General features: G+C 27.9%; 4 protein-coding genes across 11 annotated transcripts; 3 read left to right on the forward strand and 1 right to left on the reverse strand.

Moving 5' to 3' along the window:
- Positions 1-224: 224 nt before the first annotated feature.
- Positions 225-6,597, forward strand: LOC114130938 (U8 snoRNA-decapping enzyme-like). Of its 6 annotated transcripts, XM_050200603.1 has the most exons (8): positions 1,114-1,257; positions 2,732-2,777; positions 2,887-3,021; positions 4,758-5,005; positions 5,300-5,362; positions 5,768-5,979; positions 6,044-6,310; positions 6,372-6,597. In XM_050200603.1, the coding sequence occupies exons 3-8, from the start codon at positions 2,918-2,920 to the stop codon at positions 6,555-6,557; spliced, it is 1,080 nt and encodes a 359-aa protein (XP_050056560.1). In that variant the 5' UTR covers positions 1,114-1,257; positions 2,732-2,777; positions 2,887-2,917; the 3' UTR covers positions 6,558-6,597. The 6 variants fall into 6 exon arrangements, with proteins under 6 accessions (XP_027851837.2, XP_050056559.1, XP_050056558.1 ...); XM_027996036.2 differs by lacking the exons at positions 2,732-2,777; positions 2,887-3,021 and adding an exon at positions 225-629 and having other exon boundaries at positions 1,036-1,257; XM_050200602.1 differs by lacking the exons at positions 2,732-2,777; positions 2,887-3,021 and adding an exon at positions 227-428 and having other exon boundaries at positions 1,036-1,257.
- LOC114130924 (DNA polymerase delta subunit 2) lies at positions 6,558-10,942 on the reverse strand. The gene is made up of 9 exons (XM_027996014.2): positions 10,280-10,942; positions 9,383-9,510; positions 9,048-9,316; positions 8,802-8,950; positions 8,625-8,740; positions 8,475-8,567; positions 7,977-8,169; positions 7,454-7,564; positions 6,558-6,750 (listed from the first exon to the last, which is right to left on the reverse strand). Exons 1-9 carry the CDS (start codon positions 10,470-10,472, stop codon positions 6,635-6,637), a joined length of 1,368 nt encoding a protein of 455 aa, XP_027851815.1. The 5' UTR covers positions 10,473-10,942; the 3' UTR covers positions 6,558-6,634.
- Positions 10,943-11,125: 183 nt separating this feature from the next.
- LOC114130940 (probable helicase with zinc finger domain) lies at positions 11,126-19,208 on the forward strand. The gene is made up of 16 exons (XM_027996042.2): positions 11,126-11,971; positions 12,043-12,153; positions 13,423-13,627; positions 13,686-13,877; positions 13,946-14,675; positions 14,749-14,956; positions 15,017-15,388; positions 15,452-15,678; positions 16,264-16,387; positions 16,452-16,570; positions 16,637-16,783; positions 16,843-17,173; positions 17,246-18,264; positions 18,345-18,454; positions 18,514-18,733; positions 18,799-19,208. The coding sequence occupies exons 1-16, from the start codon at positions 11,305-11,307 to the stop codon at positions 19,123-19,125; spliced, it is 5,109 nt and encodes a 1,702-aa protein (XP_027851843.2). The 5' UTR covers positions 11,126-11,304; the 3' UTR covers positions 19,126-19,208.
- Positions 19,209-23,135: 3,927 nt separating this feature from the next.
- On the forward strand, positions 23,136-26,113 carry LOC114130944 (polymerase delta-interacting protein 2). 3 transcript variants are annotated; one of them, XM_050200613.1, is made up of 8 exons: positions 23,139-23,352; positions 23,695-23,850; positions 23,977-24,055; positions 24,122-24,299; positions 24,483-24,646; positions 24,718-24,923; positions 25,650-25,737; positions 25,837-26,113. In XM_050200613.1, exons 1-8 carry the CDS (start codon positions 23,294-23,296, stop codon positions 25,849-25,851), a joined length of 945 nt encoding a protein of 314 aa, XP_050056570.1. In that variant the 5' UTR covers positions 23,139-23,293; the 3' UTR covers positions 25,852-26,113. The 3 variants fall into 3 exon arrangements, with proteins under 3 accessions (XP_050056571.1, XP_027851849.2, XP_050056570.1); XM_027996048.2 differs by lacking the exon at positions 25,837-26,113 and having other exon boundaries at positions 23,138-23,352; positions 25,650-25,799; XM_050200614.1 differs by lacking the exons at positions 23,695-23,850; positions 25,837-26,113 and having other exon boundaries at positions 23,136-23,352; positions 25,650-25,799.
- The last annotated feature ends 1,005 nt before the right edge of the window (positions 26,114-27,118 follow it).

A 27,118-nucleotide genomic window follows, 5' to 3' on the forward strand; every position in this document is an offset into this window, starting at 1 on the left:
GTTTTCCATGGAGTAAAACATTAACGGAATCAAAATGGCTGCCTTTGTTATGGGGACACTTCTTAATCATTGAATTATATGCAATGCGCCTTCCATGTATAGAGTTCAGTGGCTTTCGCCGACCATGAATTTCTTTATAATCGTGCCCGGTAACCGTGGTATCTTTGTTATTGATAACGGACTATTTAATTTGTTATCACCTACTTTTGAGCTCTGACCACCGGAACCGGGCACGGACTAGATAAGTTACAACTACCTATAAGTTTAAAGTTATAAGTTTTAACAGTTGTAGTAATAGTACTATTTTTAAAATAATGTAATAATTTAGTATTCAACTGACAACTATGTGTATATAGTTAATTGTGTGGTACTTTGGTGTACTATTGTGTCATAGTATATAGTGTCAGTACTCTATTTTTCTACAAAACGTAAGACTTGATATGTAACTCACTTAATAATATAATATAATCTGGCCTATGTAGTTAATATTTTTAACAAATCGACCAAATATTGTGCTTAAAAAATTTCTGGTTTGTTTAATCAAATAATATGCTGTTGAACTGTACAGTTGAGAACTGTGAAAACAAATTAGTAAAAAGAAATGGAATTAATGGAGTTATATTTCATCGGTAAGGTGTAAAAATAATAATCATTAATATTTATATTCTATAACATGTGAAGTAAAAATAACCTACTACTTTAAATAATCTGAAATCTCTAAATCATTATCTTGTCCATAATTTTTGTGTAGTTATTGGTTTATTAATACATTATACTTGGAAAAACCCATTACCCATATTATGTACACAAATTAATTATACATTTTTAGAATACAAATTTTTAATCTGAGTTCCGTTCCCATTCAGTCTGTCAGTAATTTAATGTTTTTTTTTTCATATAAAATAATAACCAAACAACCGTGTATCATGTGTGTGTAATACTGTAATCAGTGTGATATTTTATTGTTCATAAAATGTAAAACTGCAGTTATTTTATAAAAAATGTTCTAATATTAATTTTTCAATTATATTTCAGATTTCCTTGGCATGATCTAGAATTACTTGATAAATGGTTAAAAGCATTAAAAATCAAAAAATGTAATACTAGTCATTATATGACTGTTTGCAGTGAACATTTTACAGAAAATGATTATAAAAGGACACCATCTGGAGTTAAATTAACAGATTTGTTACACGGTGCAGTTCCTACAATTTTTACAGATAATTCAAAACCTCAAACAAGTTTTTTTACATATAGGTAAGTAAGTTTAAATTAAATATATAGATGCAAAAAATATAAGTAGCAACCAGATATATTATGGATTTGAATATTAGTAGTAGGTACATTATTATGTTTATATTGTTCAATTGAATATAGGATCATATATTTAATAAATGGTTTAAAATATACTTCAATTCTAACCAGTCTTATATGAATGGTGGACATTTTCCCTCTTGACTGTTTTGGGCGTAGTAAAATATTTTGCCCCCTAATATATTTTCGATGCGGATATTTCCCCCCCCCCCCATTTTTTTTTAAGTTAACTATTTAATAAGTAATATAATATTATTTATTATTTAATAAGAAATTAGTTTTTTTTTTAAATAAAATATGCATTTTTTCATAAATTTAATATAATAAATTATAGATGTATATTTTTGATCGATACAAGTACCTACCTAATATTAAAACATTAAAATAATACTAATATTAAAATATTGTCTAAATAAAATATAATAATATTAGTATAGATACTGTATTATTAGCGAGCAACATTGAAATCTATAATTATAACTAAAATCCAATTAATTGATGGGTTGTCAAAATGTAGATATATCTTAATAATTATTTAATTTAGACTATTAAGATAAGATAAAAACTCAGCATTCAAATATTTGAATGTTCATTGAAACACTCCAAAAATCAAATCCAATAGCATTAATTAATAAATTATTAATAATCAAATCTGGTATGGTTTTTTAAAAATAAATAAATATGAACGAAGATTAAAAAGTATGTGTTTAGATATAACAAAAGAGTCAGAAATTTAATGTTTTTTACACAATATATTATTTTTAGCCATTTTGCCATATTTTTTAACCTATAGATTATACAATTTTTATTACATTAATTATATTTTATGTAAATATATAAAATTACATTTACAATTATAATTTATTATATTCATGAAAAAAAAAATTTTTTAGGTACTTGTGCATTATTGTGACTACCCTATGTTATGGGTTATAGCGACACCATATCCCACTTTATTCTTGCATTTTGCAAGTGAATTCTATTTCTAATTCTATTAAAGAAAATTAGGGGCCAGCGTTGCCACTCGCTCACTACTCGTTCGGACATTCAAAATAAAAATATCCATCAATTTGCTATGCAACACCACCTAAGGTAGGTCACAGGTTTAAAAAAACAATGCCCATAGTCTATAATTTTGTCAACAACATTATCAATAAATACATTGACATTAGCTTTGAGTAGTTTTTTCTTATTATAAACGTATTAAAAATATGTGCATTGCACTCCATGCATTTGACATCGAGGTAGTCGCAATAATGCACAAGTACCATTTTTAGAAATGGGGGTTAAATGTCCGCATCGAAATATTTTTTGAGGGGAAAATGTCCTACTACACCAAAAACGGTCGGGGAAGAAATTGTCGTCCGGTTACCTATTTGCATATGGGTGTAAACAAATTTAAAAACTAATGTTTCAGAAGAAAATCAAACGACTTAGGGCATTTATTCGCCAAACAATCGGAGGTAAATAACATTCAATCATTACCTCAAACAACTTATACAATCAATACATACATTTTTTCTTACCATTTAAGTAGGGTTTCACTTATTATTTATTTTTTTGTTAATTTAGATAAGAACAAGGTAATGTTAATAAATCTATAATGAATACAGATGAATGTATGTTAGTAAAAAATATTTTTAAGCAATATAATTTGAAATGGAAAAATGATGATAAAGATAATGATTCAATTTCAAAAAATCTTGAGTAAGCTTTGAATTGATTTCATGATTTAATAAAACAATTCTTATAAACCTAAAGTCTATTATTATCAGTATGGAGACAGTTCAAAATTTATTGTCATCTGAACATTTGTCACTCGGTAAATTTGGAAGGTAAGACTATTACCAACCAAATACAATTATTGTCTTATGTGCGTATGACAGTAAATTTTTGTTCACCAGTTTGAATAATGTACTTTTAGTTTTAATATTAAATTGAATTGACCTATTATCAAACTTTTAGGTATGAATATCATCTGAGTTCTCTTGTTGGTTTTTACTTTATTTTAATTTTTAAATAAATTATGAGCATTTTCAAGTGTTGAATATTTTTCTTATTCATAACTCACTTAAAATTAATTTATAGTAAAAAACCAATAAGAGAACCCAAATAATGTTCTTATCTAAAAGTTTGATAGTAGAACTAATATCAAAACGAAAAGTACACTATTACAACTGATGAATGAAAATGTACTACATCATACGTGTGGAAGACTAAGACACATATGAAAGTGTGATGTCCCCTTAACATTCAATTAAGTTTTACTGTGTTTTCTTTTTTTTTTCTTCATTTATATATTATAATATAATATGTCATGTGCTGATTATATTAAAAAAAAAACTTGATGTATAACTATACATACTATATAGTTACGTGTAACTATATATTTTACTATAATTTAATGTATACGTTCATAGGCGTGCGCAGGGGGGCAGCAGAAACATCATATGCTGCCCCTGGACTTTCTTCAGGGCAACCGTGGTCGTCAGATATTGAATAATGTTTCATTTACAACTTAAATTATGTACCTATTTGACTTTTAAAAAAAAAAAAATGTCTTCAGTTTTGTACCTATATGTTCAGTTGATTCAGAGCAGGTTAAGTTTGGTTATTTTTAAAATATACATTTTATATTGTTATTTATATTTATTTATTTTATCATATTTTAAATAATAATTATTAGCCATAGGCTTGTGGAAAAGTCCACATTAGTACTTTACTGTATGACTTTTTATCCAAAAAAACAAATAACCAAAACAATTTTAATTTTATACCCAATAGTAAAAAAAGCAAAACTATGGGCTGGTTTTAATGATGAAATTGAAGAATGAACCAAATTATTCTCTTGCTGCCCCTGTTACCGATGTCTGCGCACACTTATGTATATGTTATGGTTATGGATGATGTGGTCCTGCCTGAGCAGTATGAACCACACAGTTTTTTATGCAATATTTATTATTACTATAGTTATATTATAATATTGATGAAAAAACATAAAATATTTAACTTGTTATCATTATAATTTTGTATTTTTATAATAAATGTAGTGTACCCACTTTACAGTGTATTCATAAGTATATGACATAGGTTATATATTTGTACCATGTCTTTTGTATTTCCCCTCTTATATTTTTAATTAGCTGTAAAAATTAATCTATTAACTAAAAAAAGATTTACCTCTTGGTTCTTAATGAAAAAAAATAATTCGAGTGGCAAATATTCAAATAGCAATTATCAATGCTTATTCATGTCTTGGTCTAAAATTAAATTTTAAAGAAAAAAGATTATCCATTTCATTTAATTACAACTTTTCTCCAGGTGCTTCTAACAATAAAAATATCTTTTGTTAATTGCTTTTATAATTAAGTGTGTTATTTCTTTTTGTCAATTTTTTTTTACTTAGATTATAGAATATCTATTAATAGAAATTTATTTTATAGGGAAAATAATGATCCAGTTTGCTTTGTTCCTAACTGTAGAACACCAACAGGACTACCACTTTATAATTTTCCATTTGGTGATAAACGTTTATTACATATATGGTCTAAAAGAACCGGATTAAGTACAATGTATGACACAGACTTATATTTAAATATAACTATATGTAAAAGCCATTTTCATGATAATTGTTTCCATGAAAATTCTATGCAGTTAAAACCCTATGCAATTCCATCTATCGATTTAATTGGTAAGTACACATAATAATATATTTGAAATTAGGTACATATAAAATAATTTATTTTTCATAATAAGTAAAACTGAGCACTTATTAGAAACAATTGGTTAATTGACACATTTAATCTTATTCCAAGTGTGTAATAAGTGCTTCTACTGTATTTACATTATAGTTTTATAATTTTATTAATGTATTTTAAAAAAGATAATGTTACATAATTACAGATAAGTAGTTAGTACTTCATTTATTGCTTACTATTTATTATTACGCTTTTATTAATTTTTGATTTCCCCCTATACATTTTAGATTACTCAGGACCTCCAGATAATTGTTGTCTAATCACTTCTTTATATTCTGAAGAAAACTCAGGTAATTATTTTTAATATTTTACTAACTAAAATAACAAAGATTGTTTGATAATATAAGATTTTTGATTAAAAAAAAAAATACCAGATGTATATTAATTTTGACTTTGTGAATTTTTTAATGATTATTTTACATAAATTCTTATCAAACAATCCTTTGAATAAAAAAAAATATTTTGACATTGTTTTAGATTTTAAATTTGTACTTAATAGGTTAGGTTAGGTAATCCTTTTATCAAAGACCAAACTTATTAACTTATTTTATAAATTCTTTGTGTGATGTGATTCAAGTGGTTGCTAAATAACATTGTGTTGTTGATTAGATTAGATAAAAACAGTATTTCAGTAAACTTAGCTAATATTCTAAGTAATAATCTTATTCATTTGTGTTGTATTTTTTTAATTTTAGTAATGACTAATACTGGAGATCGTACATGGGGATGGTTGGGCAGTACTGAAGCTTTTGGAAGACTTCCTGAACCAAACGAGTTTATAGTCATCCCTAAATCACAAATACACTGTGAAAAGTATGCAAGCTCAACTCAGGCTGCTCATTGTTTAATATATGCAGAATCCAATGAAAAAGTATTTGGTATTTATAATCCTCGCGCTTCAATTCTTGTAAGTTATTAAAAACCCTAAAAATTTCAGTTTTTAAATTTAAATTGTTTTGGTATTATGTTAGATGCAATTAAGATATGATGGATATTTTGGGTTTCCCGGTGGATTAATTGATTCTGGCGAAGATTTTGTTACCGCTGTTAATAGAGAAATGGCAGAAGAAATGAATTTGGATACCACTATACACTCAGTCAGTCATGATGATCATGTAATATCTCATTGGAGCGAGAAAAAAAATCTAGCTTTACACTTTTACAAATTAAAAGTTAAAATGACTGAATTGATTGAAATCGAGAAACGTGCTTTGCTCGCACAAGATTATGGGAGTGAAGTAATTATATATTTTATTAAAGTAATAAAAAAAAACTTAAAATAACTCAAAAATTTCATAGGTGCTTGGTACAATTAGGATTCCTCTATATACATTGGGTGACCATTACCGAGGATTTCCAGTGTTTTTGAAGCATAACTTCATTGGTTGTTCAAAGGAACAGCTTATAGCTGCACTTTCATCGTTGAATATTTTGACTCCTGAAGAAATCCAACTTGCTTTAAATGCACATAGCAAAAATGTATAATTATTGTTTGTGTGTTATATAATATATTTAGCATTTATTATTTTCTTTACATTATTAATTAAATAAAATGAGTGATGTTAAGGAGCAAATGTCTTAAATGATACTGGATGACATTCTAAATTATTAAGATTCAATAAAATACAAGTTTGAGTTGACGAAAAAGATGGCACACTTATAAGTCTAGTAGGTTTACCTGAAACAATACATTTTAAACTTAAATTATTCAGAAATCTAGGTTTGAGAGACGCTACTCGTTTATATGACCTTTATCTTACAAGCATATAACATGTGAAGTTTTTCTTTTAGTAGAACCAATTTTGTGTTATTAATTTTAGAACATGAAAAAAATATTTGATCTGTGATCAAACTTAAAGGTAAGAACTTAGTTGGTAATTTCTTGTTGATTATTACAGCATATTTAATTTTTAAGTAAGTTATGAGCACTTTAATATTTTAAATATTCAAAAGTATCATAAAAACTAATAAGAAAACAAGGATAATTTTCTCATCTGTTGTATCATACCTTAATGCAGAGGCACAAATCTAGGGGAGCAGTGGGGGCAACTGCCCCCTTCATACTGTTATCTCACAATGTAGATTATTTATTTGATAAATTTTATTACTATTAATATATAAATGATATATAAAAAAATTTTAATGGGTGAGTATTTAATATTACTGTTTTGCCCCCCCCCCCCTCTTCATAATATTTGAATAAGTTTGCGCTTCTGCCTTAATGTAAATTTATCCTATTATTTTAAAACGCAAAATTGATTCTACTAAACTCAAATTTAATATGTTTTATGTTTGTCAGATGGAGTCAACACATGTAGTGTGTGTGTGTGTGTGTAGTGTCCTCTTAAATAATTATTATTTTATGTAAAATTGTTAATTACCACTGCTATTTGTTTTTAGTGATGTCTGAAATGATTGTTGATTTGATACAAAAAATACGTCTGGCATTTCTTTTATTATAAATGGATCTTGTCCTTCGAATGGATAACATGCTAATCACAATAACAATTTAGTATAAGTTCATAATTTTATTTTGAACTATAAATAAAATATCTAATAATTTATTCAAATAAAGATAAAAGCAAAATTTTAAGGCTTTATCTTATTTATGAATAAATATTTACTTAATAATTGTCAACATAATAGTTTCCCTTCATAAATCCTATGTTTAATTAGCTTTAAATTCTTCAATTTCATTTTTTTGATAAAAAATGTAGTTAAGTTCAAATATTTATTAAGCTTAAAATATTTTTTTTTTTTTAGTGAAAATATCTAAAAAAAAAAGTATCTCAGAAAATTAATAATTTTTAATTTTTATTGTTCAATAAATAAAATATTTTAGCCATAAAAATTCTTTTAAATATTTAATTTAAAACTAAACCTACATACAAAGACAGTACTTACGAATTGTATCTGGAGCAGATGGTATTTGATGCCCCCAATCTAATATTCTATCCATAATATCAATTGGGTCCTCTAAATTTGTAAATCTGAGAACATCTTGTACAGTTTGTCCAGATGATCCAATTACAAGATGACCTTCAATTTCAAACTGATTTGGATTTGTTACTCTGTGTAAACTTGAATATTCAGAAGCCTATAAAAATAGTAAATAGTTTGTGAACCATAAACAAAAACAATCAAAATTAGTTTATAATACAGTAATCCAAACAGCTTGCCCCCGATTGCTTAAAAATCATAGCAGTAACAAGACCCACAATGATGGAGGCAAACCAGTATAAAAAATAATTTTGGAAAATCAATCAAAGGTCCGTTGTATGAATTAAAAAAAATAATTTTATCAACAAAAAATTCTAGAATTATTTTAAATTTCAAAATATGAAGATTGGCATAAAGTATTAATTTTTGTAATAATAATTATAAAATTATGCTAATATTTACTTTGGGAAATAAACATTTGTGAAATGCTTGTTGTGGTAATGTTCTGTCTGTAGGGTCAAATTCTCCAGGCATAATTTGGACATCAACAGTTGACTAAAAAATAGAATGATTCTTTAAAAATGAAAATAATAAAAATAAAACTATACTTACAGCTAATTGTAATAATATGTCATCTAACTGTTTAATTGCTTGAATATCTCGAGGAAAATCATCTATTTTGTCTCGGTAATTTGGTTTTTTCATTGGAGTACTACGTATGCTATTTCCTGATGAAAAAATTATTGAAGTATTAAGATATTATTATTTTTACAAATCAATAACAATTACCAGCTATTAAAACTTGAACAATTTTTGAAACTTTACTATTTTCATTTTTATCGCCCAGTAGACCATAAATCCAATCTACAAATAATTGTACTTGAAAATTAGTAGCAACATTTGTGGCTAATTCTAAACCACTTATTAATACGAGAAACCTACAAAAAATAAACTTGATTAATTGGTGCATTATAATAAATGACAGACTCTTACAAAAATATGTGCAAATATTTATTTATTTAAGAAGCTCCTTACCTATCATGTCCCCCAGAACTCTGAGTAGTGAGTACTTTAGATGTGGCTGATGGTGTGGGCCAACAAAAATCCAGTACGTCAAATTTCCCACCATCTTGAGGAATGCCTTTTACTGCTATAATACATCCAGTCATAATATTTTTTAAGGATAAACTATCACCATTCAAACCATCAAATGTTAAAGGCACTCTTTGTAATTCATCTTCTAATATAACTTCATCAGTATCAGAAACAAAATGAGTTCTGGGTGGTTGAGGAATCAGATTGTTCTATAAACATAAACATTAACCAAAAATTAAATACATATATGATTACACAATATAATATTATATTACTTCTTCACTAATTTCCTTCAAAATGCTAGGTTTAAGTTCTTGATGTTTAAATAGTGTGCCAATTACAATACATTCTTCACCAACTTTATCATGTAATTCAGATAATTTATAAATACCACAATTTTCACCTAATCAAAATAAAAATCACGTTTATAACATACAAGCAATTATAATATCATATAAATTACAAATTATAATTGTTTTAAATCAACAGACATACAAAATTATTTGTTAAAAAAAATATTGGAATATACTGCGGATAGTAAGTATGCTAATAAATAATAAGTAATGACATGAAATCTGGAGAAGAAACCACCCACTGAAAACACTTTTTACATATATCTATCAGTTGTAGATCTTCCTGATCTAAAACTAAATTGGTTGTTTGAAAAAAATTACATTTAATTATAAAATCAAATAACTTATCTTTTAAATATTTTTCAAATATTTTGGCAATGGATAAGGTTAAAGAGGAGATTGACCTACAACTGCTGCATATTTGTTTATCGCTATTTTTATGTATATTATTATTTATTGAATATCTGAATTTATTTATTTATTTAAATTCACAATATAACTTAACTAGGTAATACTAATTAAAAAAGAAATTTGATTAAAATTAGAGAAAAAAATATAATGATTAGGTAGGTGTAATAAATTTGCAATTTGCAACTTTCCGTTTAAAGTAATAATCTATAGCATATTAATTATGGTTCAATTCCTAATATTGAAAGATTTATGCATAGTATCTAATTCAAGTCTTCAAGAAACAATAACATTAAATTCTGAGATTTATATACTTTTGCTGATGGACTTCAGTCTCAATTAGACTTTTTATCAGGAATTCATACCCTAACATAAACAACAATAGATACATAATAATATTATAATAGCTACCCCATTTTTGATGTATTTTTGACTGAAGAATGTCTCTCATCTGCACCAGTCTATGAGCGTAAATGTGAGCAAACTGTCTGGTGTAGTTCACATCTTTTAAGTGAAATATCGACGACATGTCTACATAACTGAACGAAGGACGTTCAAATTCCGTTACTTCAAAGTTGCCGACGAATTCAAGACGCTCAGGCATGTTGATGTTTGACGAATAACGGCCGGTAAATTTGCAAAAAACCGTATATAACTATTCGAGTAGAGACCACAATTAAAGACGTCGGTGGTCGATGACAATGTAAAACACCACTAAACAAATTTAGAATAATACGAATCTTTTGATACGATAAATCAACTATCTATTATTAATATATAAGGACTACGAAAGTCTGAATTTCGATAATGAATAACGAACACTGAATATACATAAAATATTAGAACTTTAAAGACTAGGTACTAGCCTAATAATAAATAAGTACACTTGTCTATGTCCAATTCACTGTATTCACTATTCACTACTTCAGCGTGTAATATTATTCAGAGCTCAGGTTTCAGAAGTCGATCAAAACATTCAAAACTGCTAACCAGTCGTCAGTATAATGTACTTATGTACTATTAATGTCACAACTCACTATAATTGTCACTATGTCAGCTTAGTTTAGGTCTCACAGCCACACTATCACATTCACATAATATTATCATCAATCAAAGCTAAAAATGAGCGGGAAAATCCTTAATCTGATGTTAGGAACGGCAACGACGACACTGACAAGATTAATACAATTTCCTTGGGTTTCCAAAACATCAATAATATTAAAATTGGAAAGAAAATTATCTTGATAAGAATAAAAATTTAATTGATAAGCGGAACTGGGAAGTTTATCCATTGTTTATGTTTTTCCTACGCCTAAATGTGTGTTATGTTCAAAACTAAATGATTAATTATATTACAAACGAACAAACTTGTATTAACTATGATCACATAAGTCACACGGTAGTAGACAACCAAATTCTTACACTCTTGCTCATACATGGAGACCAATTTCGCAGAGGTCGAGCATAGAGCCATCGAGTACCTGAACCACAAACAATGGAGCAACGCGTTTTTCTGTTTCGACCAGTTATTGGAAAATGCAGTGGCCAAAAGCTTGCCATCAGAACGGTTTGTTGGCTATCTATTAGGCCGGTCACAGTGCAGTCTGGAATTGAAAAAATATGAGGATGTCATTCACGATTGCCGACACATCATATCTATGTTAACAGACGATGAGAATGCATATAGCTCACGTGTGCGTCGTAATCTAGTCAATGCACTATTTGCATTGAAAAGATATGGCGAAGCTGAACAAGCTGCCTTGGAATGGGTGGTGAGGTCGGACAATAGCAGTGAAGCCAAAAAAATGTTAGACACTGTGCGTTTGGTATGGAGTATGTCCAAAGAAGACATCCCTACACCAGTACAGACATTAGAAGATCAGTTGAACCAAATTAACGAGGATCTATTGTTTGGAGACAGACTAGATTCTTGGATTGCTACTGGTGTAAGGGAACAAAGTCGAAGAAATAGAAAGCATCCTGTTGAACTAGTTGATGATGAGAAAATGGTTGGCCAACTATTTGAATCTTCTAGTAATGAAAATAATGGCATACAACATTTTGAGAGAAACAGCCAATTCTTTGAACGGTTTAATGGAGCTGGTGAGTAACAATTTACCATTATAACATATGGTTTCTGTTTTATAACTGATTCGAGTATTGTTTACTTTTAGGACAAGAAAATGGCATGAATTACTCTAATATAGCAAAACATAATGGTGAATCATATGATTTAAGAACAAATTATCAATCAAAAGTCACTGAAGTTTTCCAAGAACCAACTAGTAAGTAATTTATTGATGATAATAAGATAAATAAGTAATTAAATAGTTTGTTTTATCATAATTCATATTAATCATTAAAACATTTTTTATTAAATATTACCTGTCATCTATTAACTTATTTCCAAAAGGTTTATTTTTAAAGATTATTAGATTTTTTAAATAAAACTAACTTTTAAAGTTCATATTTATTAAAATGATGATTTATATTATTATCAACTATATATGTACTATTACATTAATAGCAAGTTGTTTAAAAATTAAATCAATTAATGGTTCTCTATAATTTAATGGACAATCACGAGTCATTCAATCATGTTTAAATAACCATTGATAAGTTAAAAATGTAGTTATTTTTTATGTAATCTAACATAATTTGTGTATTTACTTGATAATAGATAATAGATACTATATTTTAACTTTTAAGATATGTATTATTTATATCAAATTCAAACTGATTTTGAATTTATTAGATTTTTATTATTAATTCAAATTCTAACTTAAAAAATATAATAGTTAAATTTAAGAACTATTATTGAATTAAAAATTATAAATCTCATTGCTTTTATTTTAAATATTACTTTTTTACTATTATTTGTTATATTAAAATACCAAATTTATAATTTATTAAAATACTATTCAGTCACATGCTAACCACTTAAAAACCAAACTATAAAACCTGCTTATGTGTTTTTCATAAGGAGGTAATAAATGTCATCCTACTCTTGAAAACATAAATTGATTTAAAGAAAGATATATGTCTATTAACTGTTGTTAAAATATTTTAATTATTCATATTTCTTCATACTTATTTAGTATAAATCTAATAATTTTAGTACTAATAGGTAAAAAAAATGTGTGTGGAAAGGAAACTTATCTACCTACTTCACAAAATATTCTTTTTTTATTATTCAATGGAGCTTTTTATTTTGATCACAAGAATACAAAAATATTATCTATAATGCATGTTACAGCATCACAGATATTCCCTTACCTACCTACGTAGATGACCTACTGTTAACTTAAGTTTATAAATTGTTAATACAAAAAATTTAACAATTTTTGTTTGTTTTTGAATTAGCATTAAAATTTTAATTAAAAATTAAATTATCCTATATTGCTAGTTGCTAGACGTATAGTACCTAATATAATATGTGAACTATAAATTACTCAACTGTATATACATTTTTATTTCTTTTATTAGTAATAGGTCTTACTTTTTTTTTTGTAACTGCTATATTGAAGACTAATTAATAATAAAACGATTTTCAGGAAAAGATAAGCAAACAGAGTTAAAATTTCCACAGAAAAACGAAATGAGGTATTCTTGTACTTATTGTGGTATATCATTCCATTTAGAAAACCAGCTTCGGGCACATTGTGCTACTGAAAATCATCAAACAGTAATTATGTCTGATGAAGGACGTGATTGGAAATGGCGTCCACCACCACGAGGATTCTCTTCTGAATGTTATACGTATGAGAACCTATTTAAGTTGTTGATTTTTCACTTTATTAATGAGCTTAAATTTTAGCTTATGTGAAGCCTATTCGGAAGGAGAAGGAACAGAAAATTCTTGCAAATATGGTGCTCAGTGTGTTGAAGCACATGGCATGGAAGAATTAACCGAATGGAAAGAAAGATTTGAGTACAGACGAATGAAATTACAACGTGCAAGTGAAAATAAGCTATATGGGAAATCTTATACAGAACAGTTATTAGAAAGGTAAATAAATAATAATTTGAAAAATATTTAATTAAAAACAGATTTTACCAGTATTAATACTCTTACAGGTGGGTACAGTCAACAAATCCAGAGAAAATAATGCGCGAAAGTTTGGACAGTGTTGTCGAGTCTCATGATTGTGACTTAGTAACTACTGTTGAATCCAAAACTAGTAACCGTGAATGGACATTTGTCCTAGAAACAACTTCTTCTCTTCAAGCAGTGGCTTTACTCCAAGATACTTATCGTAATCATTTTTCTCTAACACATATTTTGGTTGATAATGGTTTGCAACAAGTTGCTTTCGATATGGAACCACCAAATGATCAAGAATGGGTATCCCAAGCTCAGCATCCAGTTTCTCAGTCCCTGTCTTCCAAATTAAGACATCAAATTAAAGTTTATTTTACTACAAATATTTATGGAACCTTTAGACAAGCAGTAGTCTTTGATTTTGGTCTTGGTCCTGTTTTGGTTAAACATCTTTGTGTAGATGTTATACCTGTGACAGACTGTGGAAAAGTCAAAGAAATTCACAAAGAGTTGGTATTATCTTCTATGGAACGATGGAATCCGAATAATTCAAATATTGTTGAATTTCAATCATCAATTGGACCTACTCAAGTGCAAGATGATAGGGAAAGAGAGCAAAATTTACTATTGAGTTACGCTGCACCTTGTCCTTCAACATTTTCTTTGACTCATACCACTATTTCAGAAAAAAAACTTACAAGAAATAATTATAGAGCAAGAATTCACGAGTTATTATATGTTGAAGAACTTGCACGTTATGAACAAGTAATATATATACTTTATTTTTAGTTTTTCACTTATATTTAATAATAATAATAATGTAATTATTTGATATTAGGTGGCCAGGTACAATTTGACTGCAAAACTGCAATTGGCTAGTTGCTATCTACTTTCACCTAGTGGTGTTGCAGCAAGTACTGCAAAATATTCTCATAATAATGAGTTGTTTGCATTATTACAACTTGGAACAGATGTATCAGAAGACACTTCTGCCGGAAGATTAATTTTAAATAATTGTACTACTGTGTACCTTTCCCCATCGAAAGGTAAGAATATTTTATTTGTATAATTAAATTATTATTTTTTAGCATGTAATATTATTTTAGATAAAAAGTCATCTGATGAAAAGCGAACTGTTCATGAAGCACAAATTGAAGATAAAGGAAAAAATGTTATATACCTTAGATTATCTGCCAATACAGTTACTGGTCTTGGTCTTAAAGCAGATTCCAGTGTTAAATTTGATGTTCAATTTCAACTAAATCGAATACCATACTGTGAATGGCATTATGCTATTGATCATATAGCTGACTTTAAAATTATCTTTCCTGATACATTTTTGGAACCAATTATACCATGGAGTCCAAAACGACAATGGGGAGAAATAATTGACAAAAAACTTAATATAAAACAAAGAGAAGCTGTTATTGCAATAACAACTCCTACAAACATTAGTTTACCCCCAATTCTAATTATTGGTTTGTTTTTAAATAATAAAAATAGTTGTTTTTTATTTTTAACTTAAATATATCTTTTTTTAGGTCCATTTGGTACGGGCAAGACTTATACTTTAGCTCAAGCCATTAAACAAACATTATTACAAGACAATACAAGAATCTTAGTTTGTACTCATTCAAATAGTGCTGCAGATTTATACATAAAAGATTATTTACATCCATATGTTGAGGATGGACATACAGAAGCAAAACCATTGAGAATATATTATCACAAGCGTTGGGTGTCCACTGTTCACAGTACTGTTCAAAAGGTGATAAAATTTAATCTAAAAAATAATTTATCTATCTAAAAATGGACAATAATATTTTTTCAAAACACCATTATAGACTAAAATGTTTAATATGACTTGGGTATTTTAAAGCGATTAATATATTATTTAGATGAAAACTAAATATGATTTCTGGACAATTTCAATTTTAAATTTCCCTTCTTATTCTACTTTTAAATTCAGATATAATCTATAAACTAATGTTTTAACTTATACATTTATCATCCAAAATATTAATTCTATTATATATTTCTGATAGCCTGGGATTTCCAGATTTATTTATGTAAAATAGATGATTTAAAATGCAGTGTGTATTAAATGTGATTCTCTATATTTTTTTAAATGCCCAGACTACTAAAACTATTAAAATTAACAAATTTGAATTTGATATTTTATTTCAAATCCAATCCTTCATTTTTTTCAAAATTTATTATGCCTATGTATTCTACTATTGAAATTTTAGTAATATCTATGTTTGTCTTGTCTTTTGTAACTGATGATACCATGAATAGAATCATTATATTGTATAATTACTTTATATCATGTACTCATTTTTTTTCTTTATAGTACTGTATTTTGGATCAAAATGGTTCATTTAGACTACCAACACTAGAAGAAATCTTAAATTATCGAGTAATAGTAGTGACATTAAGTATTTCTATGTTTTTATCATCTGTTGGGTTGAAAAAAGGTATATTTCTTTATCCATTTTATCATATATTGATATTAAACAAAAAACAAATTTATTTTTGCAGGTCATTTTACGCATATTCTCTTGGATGAAGCCGCTCAAGCTATGGAGTGTGAAGCTATCATGCCATTGGCACTTGCTAATACTGACACACGAATTGTTTTAGCTGGGGACCACATGCAGGTAATTTTGGATACAAATTTAATATAAACAAAATTTATATATTCATTCATGATTAAACCTTTTTAGTTAAGTCCAGAAATTTTTTCAAAATTTGCAAAAGAAAGAAATTTACATGTGTCACTTCTAGAACGACTTTATGATCACTATCCTGGACAATTTGCTTGTAAAATATTATTGTGTGAAAATTACAGAGCACACGAAGCCATAATACATGTATGTTTCCATTATGATTTTGATTGAAGAATGTTTATTAATTTTTATTTATTTATTAGTTCACATCTGAATTGTTTTATGAACAAAAACTCGTAAGCAAAGGTAATCAACCACAACATGATAGTTTATACCCTTTGACATTTTTTACAACTCGTGGTGAAGACATACAAGATAGTAATTCAACTGCATTCTACAATAATGCTGAAGTTTATGAAGTTGTTGAACGGGTATCTGAATTACGAAAAAATTGGCCAGCTGCATGGGGAGCTTTTGATGAACATTCTATTGGTATTATGACTCCTTATTCGGATCAAGTGTTCAGAATTAGATCAGAATTACGTAAACGACGTATGGGTGGCATATCTGTTGAAAGAGTACTCAATGTACAAGGTAAATAATAATTACTTTATGTATTACAATTTCATTAATTAAAATACAAACTAATGATATTTTTATATTTAGGCAAACAGTTCAGAGCGATATTTCTTAGTACTGTACGTACCAGACGAACATGTTTGTCCAATAATGTAGGAGGTGGTGAGAAATCTAACAGTGGTATAAATAAACTTGGCATGGATGATATGGACTATGGATTTTTATCTAACTCAAAATTGCTAAACACTGCCATTACCCGTGCACAGAGTCTTGTTGCAGTGGTTGGAGACCCTGTAGCACTTTGTTCAATTGGACGATGTAGAAAAGTTTGGGAACGGTTTATTCAAATATGTGATGAAAATCATAGTCTTAATGGTATCACATGGATCCATTTACGAAATTTGTTAGATAACCTCGAATTAAAGAAATCATATATTTTAAATCCTTTGGCCCCAGAATTTGTACCCAGGCGTTACCAGCAAGAATCTTATATAAAGATTCCTCAATCTTTAGCAACTTTTAATGCAGCTATACCACCACCACCTATAAGGTTTTCTCAACCGCCACCTTTATTTTCTTCACCCATATTTCCATTCCCATTGTATATACCTTCTATCACTCAACCACCTCCGCCAGCTTTTATTTCTCTACGACAACCAATCATAAATCCTTCTCAAATGTGGCCACTTGGTCCACTAACAACAACTGCTCCAAATATTTTTCCAAGGCCTATACTTCAGCCACCAATACAAAAATCAAACGATGAAGAAATTCGGCCACCACCCGGTTTGGTGCCTCCACGTAACCCAGGCCTAGTTCACTTGGTTCAAAATGGGCATACTGACCTTCAATTTGTTCAGAATACTGCTGGAGTGACCCCTGTAAACTTGCCTTCTCCAAATATGATTGTACCAAACGCCAATTTAATGGGACTTCAAGATCAATTCAACAAAATGAACATGTCATCATTACAACCATTTGCAATGCAACATCCTTCACTGGTGCAACCATTCAATATTAGGTCAATGGTTGATGTGAACAATAAACATGCTGAAACAATTACAGCACAACAAACACAACGCAACAATGATCGATCAATGCTTGAGGTATATTTTTACTCTCGAAATAAATTCTATCGTAATTTAATTCAAACAAAATATATTATCTGGTATTTATTTCATTCTAGGGTATGTTGCCACATAACATTAGTATAGAAGAAATGATGAATTCTCAAGCAAAACAAGTGGAGTGGCTGAAGTTTCTCACAGATAATGGTGGTGCTTTAATGGGACAAAAGTATGTGTACAATCTAATTCTAGACAATTACTTCAGTATTAATTTATTGATTATTTTAGGTTTATCGAACTATTACGGTCTCAAACACAGTACAAAAAGTCATCTATCCAACAGCCACCTCCTATTCAACAACCACCACCAAATATTCCGTTGCAAATGAATGTACCTCCTCCAGAAATAGGAAATAGAGTTCCTGATGATTTGTTAAATATTTTGATTCAACAACAGCAAAATCAAAAACAGCAAATCAATCATAATGGTTTTGGTAATCCATCTCAGGTAAATTTATATTTATTATAAAAAAAAAATATACATTCAAACTAAATTTAAAAAATATTTTACAGGGAGTTCCACATTTAGATGGTAGTGGAACAGATGATATGTATAAGCCATTGGGTAATCAGTTTACACTTGGTCAACAACATACAAACATTGAACAAATTGATCGTACACCACTGTATAAACGACAAGCACAGCCACAACCTAATGGCAATATAATGTTACCAATGAATGGTGATCGTCAGGCATTGTCTCCTCAATATCAGGGTATGTCGACATATGCAGATGCATGTAGACAATCACCAATGGTTGAAGATCGGAAAAATCCGGTAGATAACCAGTTTGGTAATGATCCACAGTGCAATAATGCATTCTACAATTTTTTTAACTGAATGCGTATAAAAATTTTTGTCTCTGTAATTTTTTTTCTTGAATTTTTGACCTAAAACAATTATATTATAAAAATATCAGTAATTAAAAAACAAAAAACAAAAAAAAAACAAAAAGAAATTTGTATTATATTTATATTATCCTATATGTGCAATAGTTTGTAGTGATTGTATTTTCAAGTATTATATGAATATATATTATTTATAAATCAACTTATTCATATAAAATTACACTTATTTTTAACAATTAATAATATTATTCATTTTGTGGATGAACAATTTCATGTTTGATACAAGATTATTATTGCCTATGAAAAAAAAAATTAATTACAAAATTTCTTTTGAAAAATTCTTACGATAATAAGATAATAAATAGCAATTGTAATATTTTTCCGTGTAACTATTTAGATGTTGTATATGATTGAATATTGGCTATCTTGTAAATAAATTGTATTTTATTGATTCTTTCTGTATAATGAAGTATAAATATATAACATTATTATTATTATTATTAATTATTATTATTATTATTATATTATAATAAATATTATAAACCTTTACCATAAAACCATGTACCTATATATTATATATCTAGAGTAGCATGTCAAATTACGGTTTTTGTATTTGTGTAAAATTATTATATATCTAAAAATAAACATAAAATATTCACTAGTAAAATTGAATTTCTTATGTGTATTTAATTATAAGTACCATAATAGGATACTACTACTACTATTATAGTAATATAATAGTGCCATTATATCTAAAAAAAAAAAAAAAAATCATTAGAAAGTAGAATATTTAACACTAATGATTTCAAAAGATGATGATTTATTTATTTTCAATAGCAGTAATATGCATATAATAGCAGTAAAACAAGTACCAAACAGAAAAACGCTCCAAAAAGAAAAACTACTACTTCACCGTTCACGACACAGTATGTATGAAAAAAAAAAATCTGAATTTAAATATTTACAATTTTTGCGCCCTGGGTCAATCATATTTATACGCCTCTCCCCCCCCCCCCCCTTCGTCCCACCAAAAATAGATCCACTTTTATTTATACAATATTACACCAGGCTACATCGGTACACGACCGCCTCCCTAAATAGATCAATATTTGGCCACCCGGAGCAAATGTCCGCATTGCCCCCCCCCCTAAATACAGACCTGGAATTAAGAGTCAACTAAGTGTAATGTATGTATGTATTATTGTGAATCGCGAATATAGGAATCTAAAAGACTGTGGCCAATTCATACCTAGACCTGAGGACCTCAAGTCTAGAAGAAAACGAACGGTGACGCCGCATGTCCGCTATTACAATAATTAACTATTCAGCACAACACTATCAAACGTATCAACTATCAGAGCATCCAGAGTCGTTTAATCTACAGCATGTTTACGCCTTACACTTTTAAATATACTTATATAGTTAAATTATAAACGAACTACACTCAATAACAAGTTAGCAATAAATTCAAATCCACGACTGGGAGACACAGAAGTCATAGCAAGTAGGTCCGCATTCGCTACAGGTTTTATATTTTTTACCCATCTAGTTTAACTATAAGTTTATTTATACATACTGTTTTTGCCAATTATACTATAATTAGTTTGAGAACTTATGATTTGCGTAAAATAAAGACATTACGTAGAAGCACTAGAAGCAGTATCATATATTCAGTGAAAACAGTGCCGGCGCTAGGTTTTTCGCTGCCACGGCCTGTGCCAAACTGCCAATCACCCATAATATGCCGCTTTTATATAATTTATATATTTTTATATAAACAATGCCGCCCTTAAAATTCCAAAAAAATTTGCCACCCTGTGCAGTCGCACAGGTTGCACATGCCTTCCGCCGGCACTGAGTGAAAACCTCCTAAACGGATGTCTCTAAAATAACGGACGATTTTTTGGGAACGGGTTACGGGGACACTTTTACTACTTATCTATAGGAAAACCTCTAACTGCCGGACACTTATGGCTAAATTTTGATTATTTTCATCCCATTGTCTAATAAGCAAATATCTCATTGCAATGTATATTGCACATCATATACGATTATCAAAACATTCCATGAATAAGGATGTGTTTTGTTTACAGTAAAGGGCAAATAAATTGCTTCTATTGAGATAAATATTACTTCATTGTTCTCTAGCTCAGTGGAATTAAAATATTACCTACTTGACATTACATATTAAGACTACTCGTCAAATTCTTGAATAAACTAAAGTAGCTGATTATTTTTCTTAAATGTGAATTTTTTTACCTTTATTTACTTTTTCATAATTTAAATAATAAATAAGAATGCACACATACCATATAATAAAATACTAAATAGTTTAAAATATTTATACATAGGTATGTATTTACAATTAATACAAATATATAATATTATGTACCTACAATTTTTTTTTTATTATACATTTTTTCATTCATTGCATGGCCTCCATCACTCTAAATAACGGACACCTCCAAATAGTGAACAAAATGTCGGTGACCGAGAGTGTCCGGTATGCGTATTTAGAACTTTAGAAGTTTCACTGTATATGATGAAGGCGATATTTCACTTTTATTCGTCAAAAATATGTAAATTACTCAATAGTTGTAAAATTCTTAAAATCTTAATACCTACTTAAGACTTAAAAATGTAATATCTACTGTATTTCTAAAAAGTTTTTTTTTATCTTAAATTAAAAAAAAAATTAACTACATAAGTGTTTTTTCATGAGTGACAATACATTTTAAATGTTGATGGCATTGGATATTATTATATTCATAAAATAACGATAGTAATAATTTTAGTTATTTTATTGTGAGTCAAAAAATATTCCGCTATTACTTATGTTCAGTAGTCAGTACCTACTGATTTGTGTATCATAGTCGATAGTCCCATCCGGATGAGTAAAAACTTAGGAGCTTCGCTACTCATGTATGTTATTTGATATTTCCTTGTCATCCAAACGAAATAGTTGTAATAGATGAAAGTCTTTTTGTTCGCCAAAAAAATAATGCAGGTCGTAATACTACCTACCTTAAAAATGGACGTTCAGTGATATATGTATTATGGAACAAGTTGGTGTGCCAAATCGATCAGAAATAACATTTCTTGATAGGTATCTATATCGTTATAACCAATATACTTATTAATGAGTTTATACCGTTATAATATAAGCTCATTATTTTATTATTATCACTTATAGGTAAAGTAATTACTATTTTAAAAAAGACTAAACATTTTATATTTTTAATTAATATTTTATATTTATACCTAATACAATGCATTTATTATTACGGATGGCAAGGCCATCAAACCTGAGTGACAAAGTTATAATTTATAAAGTTCTCATTCGCTCGGGTGGGGCTATAACAAACCAGTAACTTATGTTCTAAATACATTAACATTTTCCAAATATTTACATTTATTTTAAGCTATTAATAATTCTTTAAAATTTCCAATTTTTTTTTATACCTGTTTGGTTGTTGTATATGAAATTTGTGGTTAAACTATATATTATAATTGTAGATTGATTGTATCATAGACCATAGTTATAGTTACACACACGAATTAAGATATACATCTATATGGCTACACCTTAAAATAAAACACGTACTTTCATTTAATACTAAACTTTAAAACTATAAAAAATTGTATAATCGCGCTTACGTGTTATATTTAATTGGGTATCAACTATCAATCCCAGACCTATAATTTATGGTTATAATCTTAAATCGTATAAAGTTCATTATAATTATATTTATATAATATAAATAATATGAAGTAATTATGAACGAAGAACGAAGTCTATAGACAAGATGGAATTGGAATATATATATTATATATATAGATCATATATAGAAAAAACACCGACCGGTGACCACCATATCAATAGGTCTATAGATCATGTCTATGCCCCAATGGTATCAAACCGTAAATTACATGTGATCAACTACCAATTAAACACCTTTGATTTTTTTTGTTTATCTAACTGTGATAATATTAAAACTGATTGTAGGTATCTGATATCTTTAAATTATAATATGACAAATAAGAGGAAATGAACATACAAGATCTCTGTAAATTAATAATAATGTGTATCCCCTATCATATTTTCAATTTTGTAAAATAATACAATCGATTGTTTTGAGCTAATACCTATTAATCAAAAAATGTTCAAACATTTTGGAAGAAGCAATATATTGTGTATATGTAAACGCTCTTATGTCAGGTAAAATATTTTTTCTATAAATAATGTATTTAATATACATAGCTGCATATATAGGTATATAATATATTATACATCAGAGCCTAATACTATACATACAACATTACTAATACAGTACCGAATCATTTGAAGACTTCAATACAAACTTAAAAGCGTAATTATATCTTAACAGTGTTTTGTGTACTGTAAATTATTTCATTTTATTTAGGTTTATCATTGCAATTTAAAATTTGATACATTTTAGCCTCTGAATTATATATTTATATGTTGCGAGTGTTAAAAATTGTAATAATTAATAACAAATGTGTTCCTTATTGATATTGTGGTTGCATTTATTATTATTAGATTAGTCGAAGTGGGTCTGATAAATCCAGTAAAGCATATTGAAAAATATGAAACTGGTCAGTTATTTTTTCATCGGATATTTGGATACAGAGGGGTGATATTGTTTCCATGGTTAGCCAGAGTATACGACCGTGATGTTGTTGTCAAAGCAGAAAAGTAATACTTATTGAAATATTTAACTAGATTTGTGTATTTGTTACAATTGTACTACTAACTATTTGGCTATTATAGTATTGCTTATTAAGAACTAAACCAACTCAAACTATTTTTTTTTTATTTCAGTGCCGCAGGAAAAGATGTCAAAGGAAAAACACATACGTATTACCAAACATTGATAGATGAAAGAGATTGTCCATTTATTGTAATTTAATTTAAAATTCTTATTTAAATTAGCATTAACAGCCTATTGTTTTTATAAAAAATTTAGAGAGCACAAACAGAAGCTGTTACTTTTCTTGGAAATCAAGATACCAGTCGCAGTTTGTATGCGATACCTGGTCTGGATTATGTAGCTCAAGAAGATATACTACCGTATACAGCAACTGAAAAACAACCGTTACAACATGAGCTTTTTGATAAATTTCTCATGTATTATCCCAATAAAGGTAAATAATTATTATACTATTATAATTTAAAACTGTTATAGGTAAATTTATTTTAAGAATTTAATTTATTATTTGTAATAATAAAGTTAATCTTTCCCTTCTGTTAACGATTTTAAAGTATTTCATTAATTGTTTTTTTTTTAATTTACATAATGTTCATGATATAATCTTATTTTATTGTAGATCCACCATTTGGGGCACAAGAAACATTACGATCGTGGCAAAAAAAAAATCATCCTTGGCTAGAGTTGTCAGATGTTCATAAAGAAACCACAGAAAATGTTAGAGTCACAGTAATACCATTCTACATGGGTTATAGGGAGTCTCAAACCAATTCTGTGTATTGGGTGAGAAAAATATGATAGCTTTTAATCATATGTGTTATTTAGTAGTGATCAATTAATTAATTTATGTTTAGTGGAGATATTGTATACGATTAGAAAATTTAGGTGAACAAAGTGTTCAATTGAGAGAAAGACATTGGAGAATATTTAGCTTATCTGGAACATTAGAGACTGTACGTGGAAGAGGAGTGGTAGGCCAAGAACCTGTACTTTCAAAAAAATCACCAGCATTTCAATACAGTAGTCACGTGAGCTTACAAGCTCCTAGTGGACACATGTGGTTAGTTGTTTACTTAAACATAATATTATATTATTTTATATCTATATATTTATTAATTAAGTGATAATAATACTATATAAGTATTTTGTTAAGGTCCTTACACCATTATTTTCATCTGAATTAAAAGGCTTAGAAGCTGTATTCAGTTTCAAACATTTTATAATTAAAACTACAGTAAGGGCCTAGTGTGGTGTAGTGTTTGGTTGCAGTCACTAAATTTTACTGTGGTTAAACACTGCCCAGTGTTGCTTGCTCTCGGACAAATGACTATCCTGGTTTAACAAAACCAAGTCTTATACCTACACGGGAATACATGTTCTAAAAACCAACAATACCAGTACAAAACAGTAAAAAACATATAAAGAATCATAAAGTAAATGGCCTAAATTATCAAAACTAGATTTAGAAAAAAAAATCTACAATAGAAACAATGATGTAATTATGAGTGGTACACAAATAAATTCCAACTAAAGTTAATTTTTTTGCTTATGTGGTAGTTTTATATTCTCAACTATAAATATATTCGGTTTCATAACATTTTAAACTTTTAACTTGTTATTAATTTTGAATACCAAAATATTACTCACAGGTATACAGCGTTTTTCAATTGACAATTAAATATGTATTAAGAATTTAAATTTTACTAACCACTAATTACAGCTGAATACAATACGCCAATATATTCTGTATTAAACCAAAAAGTATAATTGATTTTGTTATTTATAGGGGAACATTTCGAATGGAACGTGAAGATGGACATTTATTTGATTGCCGAATCCCTCCATTTTCACTAGAGAGCAAACCAGATGATAAGGTTACATTTAATACTGTATAAGAACAATTTTAAATGATTATAGTTATTAGTTATTATATTTATTGAATTTAGTTTTGTTTAAAAAATCCTCAATGTTAGTTTCTAGACCGTTAGATGTTTGGTGAACCATTCTTAAGCCACTGGTGACTGATCATCTTCCCAGTGTGGACAATCGTCCTGAAGATCGCTTACCCATTGCTGGACTATGTATTATAGTTATTCAAACACTGAAGAAAAAAATAGATTACACAAATATTTGTAAAAATAATTTGTTTATATATATTATAATATATATATATAATTTTTTTATACTAAATTCTGTAAACTGATCACAGTGTAAAAATCAGCTATTACATTTGAATGCATGTTTATCAGATTCATTGGTATAATTTTAATTTATATATGTTTGGTCTTCTTGAACGTTGAAATCACTGAATCAGATTATTAGCATACCATGGTTCAGCTACAATTGAATGTTTGAATTCATTACAGCTCCAGTTAAAGACGCATAAAATTACAAAAACATTTTTTATTAGTGTTAGTGATGCCTTTTTATCAAAAATAATGCCCACTTGAATACTTGATTAAATTGTTGAATTTTATAAGAAACAATAACTAATAATCAATATACCTCTATAGATAATTCCTTCATATGTAAATGCCTTATTCATGTTTTTAAGATTGATCTTTACACATCTATACATATTAATGATTTATGAAATGATGAGTGATGAGTAATGTGACTTGTTATCCTGTTTTTGGCTGGAGTGTCAATTTTCAAATAGGTATCCCACTAATTATTATAATCAAGTCGGGATAGTAAAATATACCTGTTTTATGTCCTATTTTTGACGTGATTTCAAATAATTTTCATCCTTTTATTATGTTACAATAATTAATTGTATTTTCTTAAATGTTCAATATTATTATTTTAAAATATGCAAAACCAAAATGGCTGTATATATTTTTTAATTATATAACCAAAAAATATCTATGTATAAAAAAACACCGATTGTTTTTCAGATGTAAATTTTTAAATAACTACAAATATCACTACTTTAGAAAAACACAGGAGGTGTAAATAATATTGAAAAACATTTAAAATCTAAAAACACAAATCTGCTGATTACATGATTATGTTGCTTCTACTTATAAATCAATGGCTATAGTTTTAACTGCAATGCTTTTATTTAAATACTTAGAAATAGCTAGAGGTTCGTAATATCAACATCAATGCTAACAAAACAATACTTTGAACTTAATTACCTAAATTTCACTGTACAAGGACTAATAGTTTAGCTATTATAAAAAATGTCTTTGCTACTTTTCCTATTTTGATTATGATTATAAGTTTATACATGGAAATATGGAATATTATTTT

The sequence above is a fragment of the Aphis gossypii genome, chromosome 2 (genome assembly GCF_020184175.1).
Source record: "Aphis gossypii isolate Hap1 chromosome 2, ASM2018417v2, whole genome shotgun sequence".
Lineage (NCBI taxonomy): Eukaryota > Metazoa > Arthropoda > Insecta > Hemiptera > Aphididae > Aphis > Aphis gossypii.